Source organism: Danio rerio, chromosome 12 (assembly GCF_052040795.2).
Source record: "Danio rerio strain M-AB ecotype USA chromosome 12, GRCz13ab, whole genome shotgun sequence".
NCBI lineage: Eukaryota > Metazoa > Chordata > Actinopteri > Cypriniformes > Danionidae > Danio > Danio rerio.
Genome location: NC_141032.1, coordinates 17,370,234 through 17,393,565, shown reverse-complemented (window position 1 = coordinate 17,393,565; position 23,332 = coordinate 17,370,234). Strand labels below are relative to the sequence as shown.

General features: G+C 40.4%; 1 protein-coding gene and 1 long non-coding RNA gene across 4 annotated transcripts; one reads left to right on the top strand and one right to left on the bottom strand.

The window, feature by feature from the left end:
- The first annotated feature begins 3,274 nt into the window (after positions 1-3,274).
- LOC141376782 (uncharacterized) lies at positions 3,275-20,763 on the top strand. Of its 3 annotated transcripts, none has more exons than XR_015504001.1 (4): positions 3,275-3,429; positions 16,337-16,527; positions 16,653-17,236; positions 17,312-20,763. It is a non-coding gene; the product is annotated as an uncharacterized LOC141376782 (long non-coding RNA). The 3 variants fall into 3 exon arrangements; XR_015504002.1 differs by lacking the exon at positions 3,275-3,429 and adding an exon at positions 8,306-8,387 and having other exon boundaries at positions 16,337-16,504; XR_015504000.1 differs by lacking the exon at positions 3,275-3,429 and adding an exon at positions 8,306-8,387.
- Positions 8,745-18,129, bottom strand: LOC147841341 (uncharacterized). The gene is made up of 2 exons (XM_087276016.1): positions 11,963-18,129; positions 8,745-11,914 (listed from the first exon to the last, which is right to left on the bottom strand). The coding sequence occupies exons 1-2, from the start codon at positions 13,766-13,768 to the stop codon at positions 10,889-10,891; spliced, it is 2,832 nt and encodes a 943-aa protein (XP_087132142.1). The 5' UTR covers positions 13,769-18,129; the 3' UTR covers positions 8,745-10,888.
- Positions 20,764-23,332: the final 2,569 nt, after the last annotated feature.

Sequence of the window (23,332 nt, the reverse complement as noted above, 5' to 3'; positions counted from 1 at the left end):
AATTCGACCACAGCCGAGGTGATCTTAAGTTGTGTCCAGAGGCCACGGGCTGGCACGGAACCGAGGCAGTCAGGAGACACGCACTTGCCAAATCGCTAAATGTCTTAGCGTCTGTGCGCACGGCCAGCGGGGCAGCCCACCACAGCGATGCCAGCTGCGCCTGTGTGCCAAGCTAGCCAAAGCTACACTGCTGGGTGGAGACGGTGTTTCTTTCCTAATTCAGCAGCATCTGTTCATTACTTCATGTTTTAAAGGGAAGATAGGTTCATCTATATGCTCGTAAACAGAAACAGCAATGATTGCACTGTGGAATAGTTGAAGTAGGTATGCGGTCCGGTCATGCACATTAATTAATTTCATACATTAAAAAAAATAATTATGCGAAGATAAATATAATTGGCCTTGAATCAATGTATGAATATTCTAATATGTAAAGTCACAGTAAATTTGGTTAACATGATTTAAGTCAGTTAAAAAATGGTTAAATACATTTTTAAATCGTTTTTTTTTTAAAAAGTTGAACATTTTTTTGTTAATTTAAAATTATTTTGCAGACGTACTGCGTGTGTAGCTAATGTTAGCCTATATGTTCGAAGGGGACATTCGTAAACACTGTAATTTCTGACAGATAGTAGGATATATCTTTACAGTTTTCTTTCTTATAGTGATTGAAAGGTATTAATGTGAGGCAGATTTGGTCCACAAATAAACACACAGATTTAACATAAATTTTAGGGACGTTTATTTTCAGACTTAATTTTAGAAAAAAAAACATTGGCGATGTCTTTTTCGACATCTTGCAATTTTTATACCTTATTATATGCTTCATGCTGTGTTCACCGTACTAATTTCTGCATGCCAGCCACACCCCAGCAGTCCCTGTCATGGAGGTTGGCACAGACTGGCATAGCTTATCAAAATTCCACAGCATCTGTTCACTGTGGCAGAGTAGCACTGCAGAGAAAACGCGTGCAGAGCAAAAAAGAAAAGAATGTAAGATCTTGTGAAAATTCAGATTACTTGGAATACATTAGAAATCAAATTCAATCAATTTAAATGCATTTGATTATTCGTGATAAACGACGATAGTAAGTAAAGATAATATGTATGTTAATGGTATGTTTTTGCTAAACAAAAAAAATGTACTTTTTCAGTATGTTTTGTTTTCCCTTCTATATCTCTGGGTTTAAACAACGTGTTTGTGAGTATTACTGTTTAATGCTATTCTGTGTTTATATATTTTGTATGTAAGTGCGTTAAGGTTGTTGCTTATCTGCACAGATGGCATGGGTTTGGGGGGAGGGGGATGGTGTAGTGGGGTATGGGTTCTGATGATGCCATGCAATGGTCACATGGGCATTGGTAATTGGGCGCCATATTGCCTGGTTTGCAGGGCTCTGGGGCAGCCAGTCACCCAGCTGGACCTGTCAGATGGCATTGAATCCAGCTCACTGCCCTCTACCCTCAGATCCCTTTTTCTCTGTCTCTCCCTCTTTCTTTCACTTTACATTTTTAATCTCACTCTCACACTGCCTTAAATTCTTGTAGTGGAGTGTTATTTAATTTTTGCAGAATCTAATAACACAAGTGGCCGTTCTGTTTTTGAGTTTTTTGTTTTTTAAATAGCATGGTTAACAGTGTATCAGGTTACCTTTTCCCTGAAGAAAGTGCTTTTTTAAAATATGGGTTGTTACATTTTCAAACATTTAGATTTATGAAAAAAACCACTTTATATGCAACCAAGTAATTTTTTTTCTATAAAAAAGAAAGCCTGGCCTAAAATTCATTCTTTTTATATATAAATTTTATATATAAATTGTGGGAAAAAAAAATCACAAGGAAAGCAAGAAGAAAACAAGAATGTGTTTGCATGTGTGAAAAGAGAAGAGGAATATTTGAGTGAAAGGAGCATGCTATGTTTGCAGTTCTTAACACTGCAGAAGATGAAAAGAATACGACAGAAGAGTTAGAGAAGGAAATATAGAAAAGGTTGCCTCTTTCCCTGCATCATGCCATGTTTCTTCTTCATAGTATGGGTCTTCTCCATCTATTTTAACATAAATACAACAACTGTTACTATAAATACTATTACTTGTCTACAAACTTAAGGAATTAAATCTTTAAAATAAAAGCAAACATCCCTAACCTTAAAAAACGTTATCTTTGGGCCAGACATCTTTTTCAATTCCCATGTGATGAACTGTGACTGTCTTTGAGGGTATGATGAAACACACAATGTCCTCAAATAAGTACCAAAGGATGTTTTCACGGGTTGGCCAAAAAAACAACAACAACCTTTTTGACTCTCAGTGGCAGAATTGTCATTTTTAGGAAAACTATCACTTTAAATATATTACAACTTCAGTGTTTAACTATAAAATGTCAAAATCAGGTGAATAATAGAAACTAATATATAATAATCTAATAATATTCTACAAAATAAATACATCAGAAGATGCTTCTCACTCCTGTTATTGATATGCCAAATATGTGAAAGGTTTACACTAAACAAATTACACCTATGAAATAATTTAGGTAATAGGACAGTATTTTAAAAATGATGCATCCTATCTACTTTACAATGTAATCGAATATGTAAAAATATGTTGTTTTTTTTGTTCAAATATATATATGTAAGAGGCAAAGATAAGATATGGTTACACAACAGTGCAAAACACAATTAAAAAATGTATGATTTTTAATGATTATATTATAGAGTGAATACAGTGTTGGAGACTGGGAAAAAGCAAAAAAAAAAGAAGAAGCTATTTTCACTGTTTTAGGTCATTTTTAATCAATCTTTTGAATGTTACAGATGAAGTCAGAATTATTAACCCCCATTTGAATTTTTTTTTCTTTTTATATTATTTCCCAAATTATGTTCAACAGCGCAAGGACATTTTCACTGTATATATTTTGTATATATTAAAAATAAAATAAAGTAATAATAATGATTATATATATATATATATATATATATATATATATATATATATATATATATATATATATATATATTTTTTTTTTTTTCTTTTTGGCTTAATTTGTTGTCACCATACATACAGGAGCACCCGAGGAAACCCACGCAAACACGAGGAGAACATACAAACTCCACACAGAAATGCCAACTGACATGACTACAGTTTGACTTGCAGCTGTTGGACAACATAATGTACTTTTGAGGCTTTTTTAAGGCAAGAATGTAGTTGTTTAGATTGCAACTATCAAGTTTTTTGTTAAGGATAGTACCTATTTTAAATGTTCATACTTTTAGAGATTCAGCGTGTTGGTGGCCAGCCTGCCATATGGAGCAGAGCAAAGATGGTGGACTTTCCGTCACAAGATGGTGACAGAGACTGAATAAAAAGTCCTTAGGGGAGATTTTTTCAGTGTACATTTCAAACAACTGAACAAATCATTACAGAACAGGTAAGTGACAATCTAAGTCTTTCTCTCTCTTTTATATATTTATAGTGCTGTATTTATACCATAGTAATCTATTACTATTTGCTCTGCCTTTTTTTTGGGGGTGGGGGGTTGGGGGGGGACGGGCTTGCAATAGAGAAATAATGGGAAATCTCTGTAGACTGATGGCAATTCTCATCTTTTAGCTTTTAATCTTGAACGGGAGCAAAATCACCTGTTTTGTCATCATTTTAGATATTATGCTAGAAAAACATTCTAATACTAGCTTTAAAGTGACGTTCGTAAAGTAGCAAAGTTGTCCACTGTTCTGATTGTTAGCTGCAGAGGTGTATGAATGGTTTCTTTTTCAAATGATGAAAGTAGTTCCTCTTACAAAAGGCTTTTTAAGAGTCTCTGTGTCTGATTTTCTATTTTATAAACACAATCATGCAGTCGAATTGTTGTATAAACTTGTAGCAGTGTGATATGGCTGTATATCATCATAGCTAAAATACCATTTCACACTGCAACTCGTGTTGTGTTGCTACTTGTGTTGTGATATTGCTCATATATATATATATATATATATATATATATATATATATATATATATATATATATATATATATATATATAGGGATGTAACGGTATCAGAATTTCACGGTACGGTAATACCTCGGTATGAATGTCACGGTACGGTATTTATTGAATCATTTACAGGAAAAAACAAAACTTATGAAAATACTCCAAAAAAGTGCCAAAAGTGTCAATGACATACAAATTAGCCATCTATCTGTAAGCTTTGAAACAGGAACTTCAATTTTAATAACAAAAAATTATTAAACCATGTAAAAACAATAAAGTTTCAATTTAATATTGTTGAAAACTCATCACATTCAACATTTAATCACACTCAGCCCATCTACCCAGATGAGAGCTCTGCTAGTCGGACTTCTCCTCAAGCATCTCCCGCTGGATCTAATCTCACTATATTTATTAAACGGGATATTTCATTTATCTTGTTGTCTTTATCTAACGACATATTCCCTGACTTTGGTCATTGGAATCTATTACTTGTTCTCAGGTAACGTGTTTTGGATGAGCGCAAAGATAAGTTAATGATTAATGTAACCACGTACATTCTGTATATTGACTGATCGCTTGCCTTTATTTCCTATAATGTATAAACTTATTGTATGTTATACTTTTAAAATGGCCATTATCGATTATTAAAACTGATACTCAGCAAAAGAGAGGGTATGTTTCGTATTTTCACTGAAATTGAAAGGAGGCAGTTGTTATCGGCTCCGTTTTGTTATAAATATCCACACAGTGAAGATGACGCTCATCTTATGCAGCACGACGCCTCAACATGTCTGCTGTCTAAGTTGCTAATATTAAAATGAAAATAGGCAGTTCCTTAAATCATGTTTACATTTTATTGTTGATAAAGTGAAACAATGAAGCCAGGATGATGTGAATGAAGTTACAAAGTACACTGTTCCCTTTGAAGATTTACCCGTGTCCTCGGTATAGTCTGCTTTTCCATATCAAACTGAGAAGAAGAGACTGCAGCCTTGATCAAACTTGCGAAGTCTGAACTTACAAGGAGAGGATGCAGGACTGGACTGTGCGTGTTAGGCTACTTAATATTCAGGAAAAGCCCCAATCAGAGAGGCGAACGTCTGCAGCCCCGCCTCCGTTTTCAGATGTCTCCGCTTTCCATTATCCACACTGAGACATTATCCACACATTTCGAAACGCTCCGTTTTCGGCGCTCGAGAACTCCGGCGTAGTGTGGACGGTTGGCGTAACCGTAGCAAAACTTATGCGTTTTCAAACTAAAACGTGTAAACGGGGCCTTAGAGTTTTCCAGCTCTTTTCATCCCCGCTTCTAGCAGCACACTCCATTTCCGCATTACTGGATCTGTAGCGACAACAGACCGCAAGGGATGATGGTCAAGCATGGGCTGATGGGTATTGTAGTTTTCGCTACCTCCCGTTCGCTTCATTCGCCTAAGCAAATTTTCTCAGAAGACCTATAGTTTTACCGAGTCATGCGACTTCGGTAATATCGAAAAAAAAATAATATTGCGGTATGACGGTATTTACAATACCGTTACATCCCTAATATATATATATATATATATATATATATATATATATATATATATATATATATATATATATATATATTATTATTATGTTACAGTCTTATTTCAAAATGGATTAAATTTGATTAATCCCTCAAAATTCACACACAATACCCCATAATAACATTGTGATTTTTTTTTTGAAATTGTTGCTAATTTATTAAAAATTAAAAACCCTGAAAAATCACATGTACATAGGTATTCACAGCCTTTGCCGAAAAGCTCTAAATTGAACTCAGATACATTCTGTTTACACTGATCATTCTTGAGATGTTTCAGCAGCTTAATTGGAGTTCACTTGTGGTAAATTCAATTGATTGGTCATGATTTGAAAAGCTGTCTATATAAGTCCCAGAGTTGACAGTGCATGTCAAAGCATAAACCAAGCATGAAGACAAAGGAATAGTCTGTAGACCTCCGAGACAAGATTGTCTCGAGGCACAAGGCTGGGTAAGGATGCAGAAAAATTTCTGCCATTCTGAAATTTCCAAAGAGCACAGTGGCCTCCATTATCCGTAAGTAGAAGATGTTTGGAACCACCTAGACTCTTTTAGAGCTGGCCAGCCATCTAAGCTGAGTGATCGGGAAAGAAGGGCCTTAGTCAGGGAGGTGATCAATAACCAGTGTTGGGGAGTAACCAGTTACATGTAACAGCTTTACGTAATTTAATTACAAAATAAAAGTAACAGCAATTCCTTAGAGTTACTGAGAAAAATGTGTAATTAAATTATAGTTACTTTTGAAAATGTTAAAGATTACAAATGGGGTTGTATCTAATATTTTTCTTTAAAAATCTGGGATATGTTGAATAATATTAATCTACTGCTTTGCTTGTTTTTTATATGCACAATGTCTTCTGCTAACCCAGGTGAAAAGAAAGTGTACTTAAGTTGTACTTTTTTAGACATACTTATCATACTTTAATTGTACTATACTAAGTGTATATTAAGTGTGTTATTTTGGAACAACTTCAAGCATATTTATTGTTACTTTATATATACTTAAGATTAACTTTAAGCTACTTAAAATATCTTGTAACATACTTAGTTGTGTTAAAATGGACATACTTTGAGTACAATTAAAGTGTACTTTTAAAAGTGTATTTTATTTAAAGTACATTTAAATTATGTACTTGAAATACAGTTAAAGTATATTTAAAACACAGTTAAAGTATATTTTAAGTTTAGATAAAGTGTATTTTCAGCCCAGCTGCAGTGCATTAATGTATAGTATAAGCCCAGTTGAAGTATACTTTAAGTTGTGATAAAGTATAATTTAAGCACACCTAAAGTGCAATTTAAAACTAGTTAAAGTATATTTTAAGCCTAGTTGAAGAATATTTTAAGCTTTACATTAAACATTTTACATTGTGTTATTACTATACTTTCTATAAATTTGCAGAGTACTACAAGACCTACTTTATTTCAACAACAACATAATTCAGAATAATGAATTTAAATTCTATTACAAATATGCTGTAAAAGTACATTACAAACACAAATAAATGCACGGCTTTTGAATGCTTGAAAAACTGTAATTTTCAACTTTTTCAATTGACAATTAACAATGTACAACAGTGTGAAGTAAAGTGCAATCAAACAGGAAAAAACATGTGTAACAAAACACATTAAACCAAACATAGAGCTGATGCTTCACTGTATCCTTAAAGTGGAGGAATTTTTTGTTGCATTTTCTGCGATGGGAGATCACACCTCAGACACTATGGTGTTTAGGAATTTTTTTTACATTGTCTGTGGAAAGAGAAAAGTATCGTTAAATATAAAAGCTATTTTCTAATATAAAAATTACATGTACTGTCAAATAATGTAAAACAAAATTACTAAAAGTTATTTTAGTGAATACTATTATTTTGCTTTATTCAGTTCCCCTTGACGATAAAAAAAAAACATTTAAAAAATGATCATGTATAGGACTAAAACATACCTATTGACCTTGTGAGGGTCCAACTGGTCCTTACAGGTTTCATTGCCAGATTTTCCCATAAGGGTGCATCTTAAGATGAGTTTTAAGGGTGCTTTCACACCTGCCTTATTTAGTTCGATTAAATCGCACTAGAGTTCGTTTTCTCTTTTGGTACGGTTCATTTGGGCAGGTGAGAATGCAGCAATCGTACTCGAGTGCGCACCAAAAGCGGACCAAATAAGCGTACCGAGACCTGGTTGAAGAGGTGGTCTCGGTACGCTTTCAAACGAACCCTGGAGCTGTTCATTTGTGGTGAGAATATGATCCGTACTAAAACAGGTCCAACCGCAAAAGTAATGCGCGTTTTGGACTAATAGGGTATATGCCGAGCTAGTGCTGTTCCCATGCTGATACACTTCCGGTGACCTGTTATTGTGAACTTTTTCCATTTTATACGGTTCCTTATACAGCATCGATGTTGTAATGTCATTAAAATACATTCAGTTAAATAAACTTTAGCATTTATTTGGTTGCCCAAGCGTAAAACGAGACAAAAAGCTGTTTACTCGCACGTGCCCGTCAGAATGGCTAACGCAGAAGCTCCATTGAATATACTGGGGTAAAATAAATGCTCATATTATAAAGATATGGCGGGGGAAATGCAATTTAATGCACTGCTTCTTGTACAATCTGAGACCCACTTTAAATCGGATATCACTCAGTGTGTGGTCTTCTATAGCCATTTGTGGGTTTGGCGCTCCACCTACCGGACATTAAAGACACTGCACTATATGTACAATTAAGATTCACTTTCGTTTTCCTTCAGTGCATACAGTCAAGGACAACTCACGCACGCAGTTCTTTCGGTGCCTGATTAAAACGTGGAAACCTTGGAATTATATGTCCGTAAGTCCACAGTTTGATTAAACAGCAATTGTATGTTCAAATGTTGCATGTTAAAGAGTCATTACTGGTTTATTAGATTTATTATTCCTGTATTTGCTCTCCAATCACATGTTCATAATTAGTGAGACAAGTTCATAAGAGTGGCGTAGCAAATATGTTAATTTGCTGACATTTGATATAAAATGTGTTTTATTTAATAGATTTCCTTATGTGTGTACAAGATTTGTGTAAAAAAGAACTATGTACATTAGTAGTAGGATAATGTCTAGCTGATTGAACTGAACATGTTGGAAATATCTTTGTCATGTGAATAAGATTGTATTCCCCTTTTTTTCCCCCTTTCCTTTTATTGTAGTTTTACCAACAGAATAGAAGATATTATAAAGGATGCTAGTCCTGCTAGTCCAATACGGAGCCCCAGTAAGAAGCGTGACAGGAGACAGATGATGATTATTTATGTTTTATCTTTTCAGAATGTGGCACTTTACATCCTCTAGTATTTCACAGTTCTCAAATGAACAGAGGTGGTAACAGGTGTGGTTTTATCTGAAATAAAGAAATAAATATCAAGATCTATCTGTATACAGTAACACAAATGTTCATTTCAGCATACAGTTCAACTTAACGTGAATATAAAATATGACGTGATAGGCGCTAAATATAGACGCGGGAAATAGCCGCGAGTCATCCTTTCACATTCTATAAACTCCAATATGAACTAATAGTAATATCAGTCGGCCGTGCCGCAGCAGGATTACTATAACATGATAAACAGAATTACTAACAACGGAACATAAATCAACTTACAGTCATGCACGCACGTTTACCACTCATCAATATGAGGAGAGAAGGAAAAATGAAACCAAACTAGACCATCACTGACAGACTGCCGTCAGTGTTCTGAACACGCCCATCTAGAGCGAGCGCACATCAATACGTCTGTTTAACACTCAATAAGGAATTTAGTACAGCCGCCCCCAGATTAGCATAGCTAATTTGCAGAAACATAAATTCCTTAATTAGTGTCCGTATCTCCACTGTTCGGGAGTGCAGGAATCTGGACCAGCTTAGCTACCGGACGAAGATACAGGCGGTCCTTAATCCTGACCTTTGCTGACCTAATATGTCCGTCTTCACTGGGTACCAGACTTTCAATCCTTCCAATAGACCAGTGAGCCCGTGGCAGATGTGGATCTACCACCATCACTACAGCATCCTTGATTAAATCCGGAGTCTCACGTTGCCACTTATGGTGAGATTGGAGGTTAGGCAGGTAATGCCGTGTAAAATATGCCCAAAAATGTTCAACCACACTCTGAGCATGGCGCCATCGTCGTTTAGATAGAGGCTCTGGCATGTATACTACCTGGGGTAGTGAAGCGTCCCGCCGCCCCATGAGCAGGACGTTAGGGGTGACCGGGTCCACATCTGCTACATCAGAAGACACATAGCCTAATGGCTTGCTATTCAGAATACCCTCTATCTCAATCAAGACAGTGAGCAGAACATCTTCTCGTAGGGACTGATTTCCTGCGACAACCTGTAGGGCCGTTTTCACTGATTTTATTTCGCGTTCCCATGCACCGCCAAAATGCGGTGATGCAGGTGGATTCATCCTGAACACAATCTGTTGGTCTGTCAGCTGTTCTTGCAGTTGGGATTTCATTGCCTTAAAGCCCTCTCTCAGCTCTGTTTCCGCACCTCGGAAATTAGTTCCTTGGTCTGAGACAATCTCTGATGGGGTACCCCGTCTGGCTATGAAACGCCTTAGGGCGAGTAAGAAGGCATCTGTGTCTAGGCTGTTAAGGAAATCGAGGTGTATGCATCATGTCGTCACACATTTAAAGATCACACCCCATTGTTTCTCTGACCGATGGCCTACTTTGACGGTAAATGGCCCAAAGCAGTCGACCCCGTTGAAAAGAATGCCCGCTGATAGAGCTGTAGCCGAGCTAAGGGTAAGTCAGCCATAATGGGCACAGTTGGTTTAGCCCTCCACATCTGGCATTGCACACATTCTCTGTGGTGCTTTTTCATTGCTTGTCTACCCTTTAAGTAGTTTTGTCGGAGCTCTGCGAAAACTAGGTCTGGCCCTGGATGAAGCAGGCGTTCATCTACATCTTGGATGAGTAGCTTGGTGATAGTATGTTGGGGATCTAATACTATAGGGTGAATCTCTATTGGACTTGAGCCCTCCAACTTTCTGAGCCGTCCTCCAACTCGTATTAAATTCAGTGCCTGATCAAACTCTGGGGCAAGCGTGTTTAGACCACTTGAAGGGGAAACTGGCCTCCCTTGGCGTAAAGCCTTGACTTCCAGTGGAAACGATTCAGCTTGGCATTGGCTTAGAATTAATGCTTCAATGCTTTGATAATCTGGACCGGATGTTTCTGGATCGAGAGCAGCCGCTCCATGAAGAGACTGATAAGTAGCCTTGACTAATGCCTTCCAGGAGGTAAACTGGGTTGCATCAGGAATATGTGAATTCTGTTTATCGATAGTTAGACCGCAGAATACAGTCTTCTTAATCTCTGATGAGTCTTCTCGATCTTTGAGAGAAGGTATAGCTGGCCATTGAGAAATGGCCCCAATAGAAAATCTGGGCCCTGATTCCACCTGCTGGGGCTTGCCAGCTCAACCAGAGTCTTTCCCTGGGTAATGTCATCTGCCGGGTTACTTGCTGAGTCCACATACCTCCATGAGTGCAGGTCAGTTAACTCTTGGATCTCGGCCACTCTTGTGCCGACAAAGACTTTATATCGACATGATTCTGACTGAATCCATGTCAATACAGTAGTTGAATCAGTCCAGAGTGTAGTTGTCTCAATTGGAATGGTCAGCTCCTGTGTTAGAAGCTTAGCAAGTTGGGCCCCTGCCAATGCTGCGCAAAGCTCTAATCTCGGGATTGACAATTGTCGCTTGGGAGCCACTCTAGACTTGGCCATAATGAAAGAAGTATGGAGTTGGCCCCTTTGCTCAGTAAGCAGGTACGCTACTGCCCCATAGGCCGTCTCGGCCGCATCACAGAATATGTGCAAGCTGCATCGGGATGTCTCCTTACTAAATTGTGATAAGAGGTAACAACGAGGAAACATTACCTTGGTCAAGTTGGGTAGTTCCTGTTCCCAAGTTTTCCATTTCTCAAAAAGATCTGTGGGAAGGTTTGGGTCATCCCAACTTCTTGGCTTAGCCCAGAGTTTCTGAACTAGAACTTTAGTCCTTGTAGTAAAGGGGGAGATGAACCCTAATGGGTCATATTGGGATGCCAGAACTCTGTATATGTGCCTCATTGTTGGGGATTGTTGGGCAGATGGGTGTTGTTTGTAGCCCAGTTGGTCCTCCCGGCAGTGCCATATTAGACCTAGAGCTGGCTCCTGAGGGTCAGAATGATTTTTCTGCAGCCACAGCTCAATGCTTTCTGACTTAGCAGTTGTTGGCAAATGTTCAACAACAGACGGGACATTACTGGCCCACTGCCGGATTTCAAACCCTCCTGAGTTAAGTACAGATCTCATCTTGTTGACCAACTGCCTGGCTTCCTCTGCAGTAGGAAGACTCTGTAGGAAGTTGTCAACATAAAAGCACTGTTCTATCGACTGCCTCACTTCAACATCACATGGTTGGTAGTCCCTGACGTGCTTCTGAAGTGCAAATGTTGCACAACATGTACTGCAAGTCGTCCCGAAGGGCAAGACTTGCCATTGGTAGACATCAGGTTGCTCCTCCTTTCGCATGTTTCTCCATATAAACCTCAGGAAAGGCCTGTCCTCAGGCAGAAGTCGTATTTGATGAAACATAGCGCGTATGTCACCGCTGACTGCGACCATGTGCTGTCTGAATCGAATAAGAACTCCTAATAATGATGCACCAAGGCAGGGTCCGGGTAGGAGCTGCTGGTTGAGTGAAAGCCCTCGATGAACAAGAGAACAGTTAAAAACTAACCTGTCCTTGCCATTATGGTGAACAAGATGGTGTGGAATAAACCACGATTCCTCATCTGAACTCAGAAACTCCGAAGGAACCTTGACAACATATTCGGCGTCCAGAAGCTTCTGAATTTCAGCCTCATAGACCTTAGCTTTTCTTGGATCTTTTCCTAAGCGTTTCTCTATGGCCCTGAGATTGTGTGGAACAGCATCTTTGGTAGCCTTGAGAGGAGGTGAGTTTGGAACCCTGAGAAGAGGTGTGGCATAATGACATGTATTATTCACCTCCACTCGCTGTGTTTTGCTCTCCAACAGATCTATAGCAAGTTGGTCTAGTCGTGAACGTACTACCAGTTTCTCGTGTCGGTAAGGGAGAACGTCCAACTGCCACAGCTGTTTGACCTGTTGAAGGATGGGGTCTCGCACTGTTGAAAGGGAAGTGAGTAAGCACTGTTGAGGTGACACTTGGTGTGGAAGAAGACCATCTGGTCCTTGAAGTACCCAGCCAAGCTGCATGTGTACTGCGGCTGGTCCTCCATCTGGGCCCACTCTAATGGGTTCCTTTGCCGCAATTAAACCTGGATAATCAGAGCCAATTAAGAGTAAAGGTTGAATTTTATTAAATGATGGAATTGGAATGCCCCGCAAGTGACAGTAGCTCTTTTGAAGTCGTTTGATTGGGTACGTCCGCTCTGTCAGATTCAGGAGAGGTGCAGTGAATACACCAGTGAGGCCATACCTTGCATTTGGTTTAGACTGGGATGAAATCTGAAATTGGACAGATTGGCCCTCCACATGAGTGACATCATGGCGAATAGTTCGAAGAGCCATAACCTTTCCCATAAACTTTCCTTGTAGTCCTAGTTGGTGGAGAGCTGCCGGGAGGATCATGCTGCGCTGTGCACCATCATCAAGGATAGCATAGGTTTGTATAGACTTTTCACCTTTCCACAGCAGAACGGGGGTGACCTTTAGGAAGACCCGTCCCATAGAGCTAGGTGATGTTATGTAGATCGAGTGGTTCTTTGATGTTGTAACCAGCATGATGCTCGGACCCTGCTCTGCTATTCGATGGAGAACACTAAGATGCACGTCTCCACATTCCCCATAGGGTTTCTTCAGTGTACATTCTTTACAGTTATGGCTAGTGCGTCCGCATTTCCAACACCTCTTTCCATTTTTAATCCATTTAATGAGTCGCTCAGGTGGGCATTCAGTGATCTCATTGCATTGAGAGAGGTAATGTTCTTCGCTGTGACAGAATAAACACAGACACTTTGTTGATTTAGCAGGATGAGGGTTTGCAGATGCCTCGGTGCGAATAGGCTGCCCCATTTTCACATTCTCAGATGGGTTACTACCATAATAGACAGAAATAGCATGAGTCTGTGGCCTAATGATAGCAGGACGCTCCCTACGAACAGATGCCTTTTCAGTGTGGTAACGTTGAGCCATCTTTGAAGAAAGCCGCTGAGCTTCTGCTTTGACCCTCAACCATTCTGTAAGGTTGTGTAAGTTATACGGATTGAGACTAACTGTACTCAGTCTACCCCGTAACTAGAGATGCTCTATGAAGCCATCCCTGTAATGTTTAGGGAGTTTGCTAAGCAATCTGTCCACATGTCCAGTACAATTAAGTTCTCGTCCATTTGGTCCCTCCAGAGATATAAGCATACCCACCAGAAGGTCAATGTTGAGTGCAAAGCTCTGGAAAGCTTTATAGTCTCCAGCTTTGATATCTGGTGAGTTCATTTAACTCACGTAATCCTCTTCACAGTCCAGTTGTTCACGCGTTCTGACCAGGTTTTTCTTGTCGTCAATGTTTTTGTGTAATTATATCGGTGTTGTCTACCTTTACAAGATTTGAGTCTGGGAAATAAAACAATAAAAATTTCGGAAACCTCGGAAACAATCTGTCTTCTGTTATCGGCAAATATGAACTTGTTGCTCGCGCTCAATAAGGGTGCTTTCACACCTGTGTATCGATTCAGTTGTTCCGAAACAGAGATTACAATTGTTACATTGTTGCTCTTTGCTCTTGGAGCGATTCGCTTTCACACTGCAAAGTTTATAATCGGACCAAAAGAGCTAAAACAAGTTACGTGTGAGTAAACTCTCATCACATTGGTCAGAGTGTCAGGGTTTATTTTGCAGTGTCCCGCTCAGCTGTCAGGAGAGGTGGTGGTTTGGTGGTGATTGACAGGGTGCGTGCGCGTGACGTGTCTGTGCAGAGACGCGATGGGGAGGGGTGAGAAGGATGCGCGACGATGCCTATTTGAGGACCGGGAGGGAGACACGAGATTACCGGAAGATCATCACTCGTTTGCGGGCATCGGGAGACTCGCGAAACTTCCCGACATACTCATAATTCTCTCTTTATATAGCCGTAAGCCTATTGCATATCCATAAAACACTGTGATATAACCGCGCTCGGATCAGATCACTCTCACTGCAATCGATCCGCTCCAGGGTTCGTTTCAATCGAGCCGAGACCACCTCATTCAAGCGATCTCGGAGCGATTACTTTGGCGCGGAACAGAGCGCGATTGCCCTGTTCACATATGCCAATCAAACCGCGCTAACTGGGCAAACGATATACGTTCCGAAACAAAAGTGTAGGTGTGAAAGCACCCTAAGATTGGACAATTTTATGTTTCGATTTGAAAAGCTTGGCTCTGATTGGTGAAACAGAATTAAACGCAACATTCTGGTAGACCTTACAGAGAAAATGTATGTCATACACCTTTGCCACATAATATCGAAAGAGACTGAAGTGATTGATTCAAAATGCTTTAACTAGTGATTTGCAAATGTACATCCTTTTGTGGAGTGATTTTTTATATTTTATTTTAGCCATTGAGCTTTTAATTATGGATGTTTATGACATATGCTCAGCTGGTACAGTATGTAACTGAAACTTTTATCAGTTGTTTTATTTTTTTTGTAATTTGCTTTGTTATAGGTGTACCTTATGTAAATCTGGGTTTTAAAAGTGGATTATTTTAAACTGACTGTAGAGTGATGCACTACGAAGTATTGGAAGATGTAATATGAAATTATATTGCTTTAAGAGTATTTTTGGCAAACATATTTTTTGAGTAATGTAAATATATTTGTAGTGCAAAAAAAGGTTATCTATTTTTCCAAGGAAACAAATAACTACATATCAGACGGAATGCCACTCCCCACTTGGAATTTGCCAAAATGCATCTGAAGAGCTCTCAGACCATAAGAAACTACGTTCTCTGGTCTGATGAGACTAATATTGAACTTTTGGAGTGTATGCCAGGCATTATGTTTAGAGAAAACCAGGCACCGCTCATCACTAGGCTAATACCATCTCTACAGTGAAGCATGGTGATGGCAGCATTCTGCTGTGGGGATGTTTTTCAGCAGCAGGAACTGGAAGACTAGTTAGAATAGACAGGTGTGCCAAGCTTGTGGCATCATATTCAAAAAGACATGAGGCTGTAATTTCTGCCAAAGGTGCACCAACAAAGTATTGAGCAAAGGCTGTGAATACTTATGTAAACGTGATTTTTCAGGTTTTTTTATTTTTAATAAAATTGCAACAATTTAAAAAAAGCTTTTTTTTAATTGTCATTGTAGGGTAATGTGTGTAGAATTTTGAGGAAATAAATGACATTAATCCATTTTGGAATAAGGCTGACACTTAAAAAATGTGGAAAAGAGAAGCGCTATGAATACTTTCTGAGTGCAACGTACATGACAGAAATGTCACCAATTCAGTGAAACGGGCCACATATATATTGTAATGACCTGGCACACAGCACTGTAGCCAGGTGCATCATGGGAAATAGGTGTGGCGGGCCACCCTTTTGACAATCAGCGTCATCCTGGGAAAGGAGCACACAAGCCACCTGGATGCAATTACGCCGATCGCCTGCACCTGGATCTCATCAGCAGCACACAAGATAAAACCAGCTCTAAGAAGACAGACGGTGAGAAGCCTCTCCACTAACCCTGACTCTAATGAGTTCTCTCTCTCTCTCTCTCATACAGAAAGCACGGATTGATCGGATTGGGCGATCAGCGTTTCACAACAGCACGGACAATATCAAAGGAATCATCACCATCAACTCACCCACAACGCACCTGGAGCACGGCAACACTGGGACAGAGGGAAGTTCACGGAAGATACCTGCACTCTTCGCACTTTTCACCTTCTCTGTAAATAAAAAATCCTTCGGGGTGTGTTCACTTACAACTTGTGTCTGCCTTTTCACTCCACCCTGCTACACTGGTGGAGAATGCGCACTTTATAGGAGTGAAATTAAGGATTCCATCAACCGCTCACACTTGTTGTTTGTCTTTGCAGTTTGTCATCTCGCTCGCTCTCCTGGAAACAACGTAATGAGGAAATACTGCGGCAGCTCACAGACGTGGCGGCAACAACAGCTCTCGGATCAGATTAGAAAGGACAGAGCAGGTGGTCTAAAGCCTATTGGGCCAACAGGTGCCTCTTCTGGATGCCAGGAATACTGCACACCACCACCTTACGAAACTCAGCAAACTAGATGACATTGAAGCGTATTTACACATGTTTGAGGTGATAGCAACCCAAGAGCTGTGGGATAAGAAAGAATGGGCGAGAATCCTGGCTCCGTTTCTGACTGGTGAAGTGCGACGTGCTTATTTTTCACTAAAAACCCCACAAAATTAAGATTATGAGATATTGAAAGGAGAGATATTAGCGAGGCTGGTGCTTTCTCCCATCAGCGCATCACAGCAGTTCTGGCAATGGTCATATGATGAACAGATCTCCGCCCGGGTAAAAGGCACACAGCTCTCCAGACTGGCACAGCTCTGGTTGCTATCGGGGAACACCACCGCCTCCCAGTTCGCTGAAAGAGTAGTGATCGACCGCCTGCTCAGAGCCCTCTCCAGAAACTTTGCTGCCCCGTGAGTATGAGAAACCCCACCAGTCTGGCTACTCTAGTAGAAGCCATTGAGCTGACAGATGCTTCATTTGCACAGGACGAGAGAGAGCGAGTGGCTGCAAACCCCCCAAGGGTACCCCGGGATCGATGCTCACCGGAGGGTACCTCAAGTACAGTGAGAAGGCCGACGGCCCCCTCCCACAGCGACGAGCCCATGCCAACCGAACCGCAGTCGCCAGGAGCCCAGGCATGGATGGCCGGCTGCATCGTACACCATACGATGCCAGCCAGAGCCCCACAGCGCATGGTAAAAATAGGGGGAAAAGAGCTGATGGCGGTGTTAGACTCAGGATCCTCCATCACACTGGTCCAACCACACATTATCCCTCCCCGAACTGACTTTAAAGCAACAATACCAATCACCTTTGTACATGGAGAGACGCGCCACGTACCCACATGCTGAGTAATGGTGGCAGCCGGGCCAGGCGCCTGGCCGATGGAGGTAGGAATTGTCAGAGACTTACCAGTTCCAATCCTGTTGGGGAGGGACTGTCCCGGATTCCAACAGCTCCTATCAGCCACGATGCAGCCAGCAGGACCACGACAGAGGGGACGGGCTCGTCCACGAAGAAAAGGGGGTCATCCAACCATCATGCTGGCCACAGACAGCGAGCAAGAGGGTGAGAGTGCGCACAATTAGATCCTAATCCCTTTTTTGATCTGTTTCAGAGAATAACCACAGGGGGAGAGTTTGGATAAGAGCAACGGGAAGATGACCATTTAAAGCACTGCTGGAAACAAGTCAGAGAGATTGATGGAGAAGTGCACATCCCAGGGCCTCACCCTCTCCCATACTTCGTGGTCAGAAAGGGTCTGCTCTACTGTATAGCACAGCAATGGTGGGAGGAGAAAAGTCTGCTTGTGGTTCCGAAGACCAAGATGGAGACAATAATGGAGCTGGTGCACTCACACCCAATGGCTGGGCATCTGGGAGCAGAAAATACCACCCAATGTATCCGAGATCGCTTCCGCTTGCCCGGCATGGATGCAGAAGTAAAGAAGTTCTGTAGGGAGTGCGCCACCTGGCCGCCACATCACCAAGGAAACCTTCCCCCAGCCCGCTAATACCAGTACCCATCATCGAGGTGCCCTTCGAGCGAATAGGGATTGATCTGGTGGGCCCGCTGCCAAACTCCACCCATGGTCATCAACAAATCCTGGTCATCGTCGACTATGCCACCAGGTACCTCGAGGCGATTCCCCTCTGAGTAGCCAACGCCAAATCCATCGCGAAGGAATTCTTCCAGTTCATCAGCAGAGTGGGGATGCCCTCTGAGATATTAACTGACCAGGGCACCCCCTTCATGTCTCGGCTGATGAGCGACCTCAGTCGGCTACTTATGGTAAAACAGCTTCGCACATCTGTTTAACATCCCCAGACAGACGATCTGGTGGAGCGGTTTAACCAGACCCTTAAACAGATGTTGCGCTGGGTAGTCGCAGAGGATGGGCGTGACTGGGACCTCATGATCCCGTACATGCTCTTCAGAATAAGAGGGGTACCTCAAGCATCCACGAGATTCACTCCATTTGAGTTATTGTTTGGGCGACAGCCCCGCGGATTGCTGGATGTGGCCAGAAAGACATGGGACCAGGAACCAGCTCCACATCGCAGCATGATAGAGCACTTGCGGGACATGCGAGAGCGGATAGACCATGTTATGCCTCTGGTCCAAGAACACCAAGCAACCTCCCAGCGCGCCCAACAGAGGATATATGAACAACCCGCACAACCCAGACGGTTCCAGCCTGGTGACAAAGTCCTGATACTCGTACCCACCACCACTGCGAAGTTCCTGGCAAGGGCCGGGCACCATCGTGAAGAAAGTTGGGTCGGTCAACTATAAGGTTTGTCAGCCAGGATGTCGATGTGAGGATGTGAGGTCTACCATATCAACCTCCTGAAGAAATGGGTTCCCCCCCGATAAGAAATGGCGGCCCGGGCTAAAGAGACCAATGCCCGCATCACCAGGTGGTTCGTCGCACTCCAGTGGCAGGCCGCCCTATTGACAATCAACGTCATCCTGGGAAAGGAGCACACAAGCCACCTGGATGCAATTACGCCGATCGCCTGCACCTGGATCTCATCAGCAGCACACATGATAAAACCAGCTCGAAGAAGACAGACGGTGAGAAGCCTCTCCGCTAACCCTGACTCTAATGAGTTCTCTTTCTCTCTCTCATACAGAAAGCACGGATTGATCGGATCGGGCGATCGGCATTTCACAACAGCACAGACAATATCAAATGAATCACCACCATCAACTCACCCACAACGCACCTGGAGGCAGCAACACTGGGACTGAGGGAAGTTCACGGAAGACACCTGCACTCCTCGCACTTTTCACCTTCAATGTAAATAAAAAGCCCTTCGGGGGTGTGTTCACTTACAACTTGTGTCTGCCTTTTCACTCCACCCTGCTACATAGGTTAGAGTTATTGTATGTTTTATATTAGTTAAAAACATGGGTTGTTTTGTTATAAACTTTGTGTGTTTATGTTTAGGTTAGCTTCTGTGTTTTAAGCCTAATATTTCTTTGGTTTTAAAATATTTGTTATTAATGTTGGTGGTAATGTTATTACCACCCTGCTAGCGGTTTTAGATATATTAACAGTATAGCTAGGTTATATTAGCACTAGTTGCACAAATACAGTAATGATTACAATATAAATATGTGGCCCATTCCACTGAATGGGTGCCATTTCAATCCTCAGGACTTATTATGTAAAAATATTTGTGAAAATTATCTTAAACATACATGTTGTTGTTGTTGTTATTATTAAGCAAAGTGTCAATTTATCTACTCAGTTTAAATTTTCATCACAAACAGTATTACTGTTTTATATTATCTGCAGCATCAGTAGGCTACTTTAATTAACATAAGCGTCCTTCTCCATTGTAGAAGTCCATAGTTGCTTTTTGACTATCAAAACGTAAAGGCTCATTCACACCAAGCGTGATAACTATAAATATAATGATAAAGATAGCATTCTAAAAAGTAATTCACAGTGTTTAAGTATAGGATATATAGCCCAGTCCATAAAAATACAGAAAAGGTATTATAATTGAGATCACTTTCAGAATTATTATTTTTTTTTTTTACCAATGGAAGAACAATAAAACACAGACAATCAGTTAGAATCTAGTGAAATGTAAAGGGCAAGCACAATTTAAAGCCACATCATGTGAAATCAAAATTTACAGTGGTCAGTCACATTGTTATTCTTAAAATGAATAAAAAAACCTATTTATTTATTTATTTTTTATTTGGCAGGGACAGTGTACATTAATTAGCATTTCTGCAAATGCACCAGAATTAGCCAGAAGGCTATTTTTCATCTGTTGTCCCTGGACAACCTAAAAAACAATACAACAATTATACAATCAATCAAGCACAGTTAAGAAGTACTAAAATAGACATGGTTATGTTGATATTAATTTTAAAAAATGTACATTAGTCTAAAACACCAGCATTATGTAATAGAGATATAAAAAAAATAGTTAAAAACACATTTAAACAACAAATTATTAAGATGGCAGGCACAAATGGTAACATGCTGGGTAGGTTCATGCTAATAGGAATGATGACACATCTGATGCTCCATAAACCAGATTTGTAGATGTTTTTTGAACATATTGTAAGAGGTTAGTTCTCTGATATTGCCAGGGACAGAATTCCACTCCTCTGCAGCTGTATCTGAAAAGGCACCCTGACCAAAAGCACTTTTCTGGAGTAGGACAATACAGTCTCCTCAGACTGCCCATCGTGTTGCTCTGTGTGTGGTGTTCCTGATGTTTACAAACTGACTGAATGGTGGAGATGACAGACCATGAATGATTTCATGCATCAGACAAATGTTTGAATACTTGAGTGCATGAATATTTTAGCTGCCTGCAGTAAGTGTGACCTTATAAACCAGAAATTAGACATATTAAATTTGACACTGTCACAGACCTTTTAAATTTGTGATTTAAAAGCTAATTTTGAGTCAATTAGTACCCCAAGATATTTAAATTCAGATACAATTTGTATTTTGTCCCCAGCCACATAGACATCTGTTAGATTATTTGCTATGTTTGTTTAAGAAAAGTACATAGCAACTGTTTTGTTTACATTGAGTTTTAAACAGGACAGGTTTAACCATTCTGAGACATGAGCCATAGCTTGTGTAAGTTTATCTGCTACTTGAGTTGTGTTTTCACCACGTGTAAAATGACTGTATCATCTGCATACATCTGAACAAGGACATTTGGACAGACTGAAGGAAGGTCGTTTATGGTTAGAGTTAATCCAGGGTAGTATGTTTTTATTGTGGTTGTGTTTAAGTTTAGAGCTGAATTCTTTAATTGTTTTCCGATTGTTCCTACAAATTATCCTCAGTCCTTTTCAACATAAGTACCCAGTAAAATTCTGTCCCAGTCAATTTGCTCAATGGCATTTTTAAAGGTGCAGTAGATGATTGTCTTCAGAAACATTTTTTGTTGTGCTGGTTGAAAGTCTCTTCACAGTCCAATAGTAATTATTACAGTAAATGATCTAAATGTATTTATATGCATTTATATGTTCTGGGTAAAGCATAAAACTAAAAAATGTTTATCCAGTTAGATATTGTCGGACGACATCTCCCATAATTCCGATAAGCAGCTCAGACTGTCTGTCAGCAAATGTAGATTCGGACTTCTGCGCATCTGTTTACGCTGATCCGCTATTAGCACGTGCCCGTCTGCATAAGCGTCACACGGTCATGAGACATACACAGACCGGGAGAAATCAAATGCTGAATTGAAACTTTTAAAAACCTGAATCAATTGGAGTTACTTTAGCACGCTGGAGGAAGGACAACACCATGGCTGAAGTGTTACTGTTAGGCTAAGCTTATGTTAGATTGTGTTGTGTTATGAATGACTTATATGCACAGACGTGTTGTTCAGCCACGAAATCTCCCGGTGAAAGATTGATGTGATTTTTAACTGGCGAATGACATGAACTAGTGGGTTGCCTGCTTTTGTGATGCTGTGTGCGTGCTCGCAATTTCAGGGGGTGTGGCTTTGAAGTCCCTCCCCGCCGTCCAAAGATAATATGCTAAGCGGTTAGCATTTTGGCAGATCACCTACTGCACCTGTAAATCCTTCCTTTCTATTTCTTGGTATTCCAATAAATTCATGTTCTCTGGCAAGAAACTTAAATCTCTTTTTTGCGAGTTTTCTAGCCACAAGTGTCAAATTGTGGTCAGAAATACAAGCTAACATATTATAGGATTTAATTATCCTCTCAGGTCAGTTGGTAAATATTAAATCAATCTGAGTGCTACTTAATGTGGTGATTCTTGTGAATGACGTCAAATATGTCAGGTATTCTTTTAAGATATTTCTGCATGATGTATCCTCCCAGTTCCCAGTTTATGTTGAAATCCATCCAAAAAAGAAAAGTCTCTCTCTCTCGCTCTCTCTGTATGTATATATATATATATTAATATGTATAAATATATATATATATATATATATATATATATATATATATATATATATATATATATATATATATATTAGGGATGTAACGGTATTGTAAATACCGTCATACCGCAATATTAATTTTTTTCGATATTACCGAAGTCGCATGACTCGGTAAAACTATAGGTCTTCTGAGAAAATTTGCTCAGGCGAATGAAGCGAACGGGAGGTAGCGAAAACTACAATTCCCATCAGCCCATGCTTGACCATCATCCCTTGCGGTCTGTTGTCGCTACAGATCCAGTAATGCGTAAATGGAGTGTGCTGCTAGAAGCGGGGATGAAAAGAGCTAGAAAACTCTAAGGCCCCGTTTACACTAATGCGTTTTAGTTTGAAAACGCATAAGTTTTGCTACGGTTACGCCAACCGTCCACACTACGCCGGAGTTCTCGAGCGCAGACGTTCGCCTCTCTGATTGGGGCTTTTCCTGAATATTAAGTAGCTTAACACACACAGTTCAGTCCTGCATTCTCTCCGTGTAAGTTCAGACTTCGCAAGTTTAATCAAGGCTGCAGTCTCTTCTTCTCAGTTTGATATGGAAAAGCA

Bases quoted from the DNA above. Each gene is read 5' to 3' on its own strand.
- LOC147841341 (XM_087276016.1), bottom strand. From the start codon at position 13,768: ATGGCTCAACGTTACCACACTGAAAAGGCATCTGTTCGTAGGGAGCGT. The intron at 11,915-11,962 runs GTTGACAACTTC...GAAGCCAGGCAG, and splicing joins CGATAGAACAGTGCTTTTAT to TTGGTCAACAAGATGAGATC.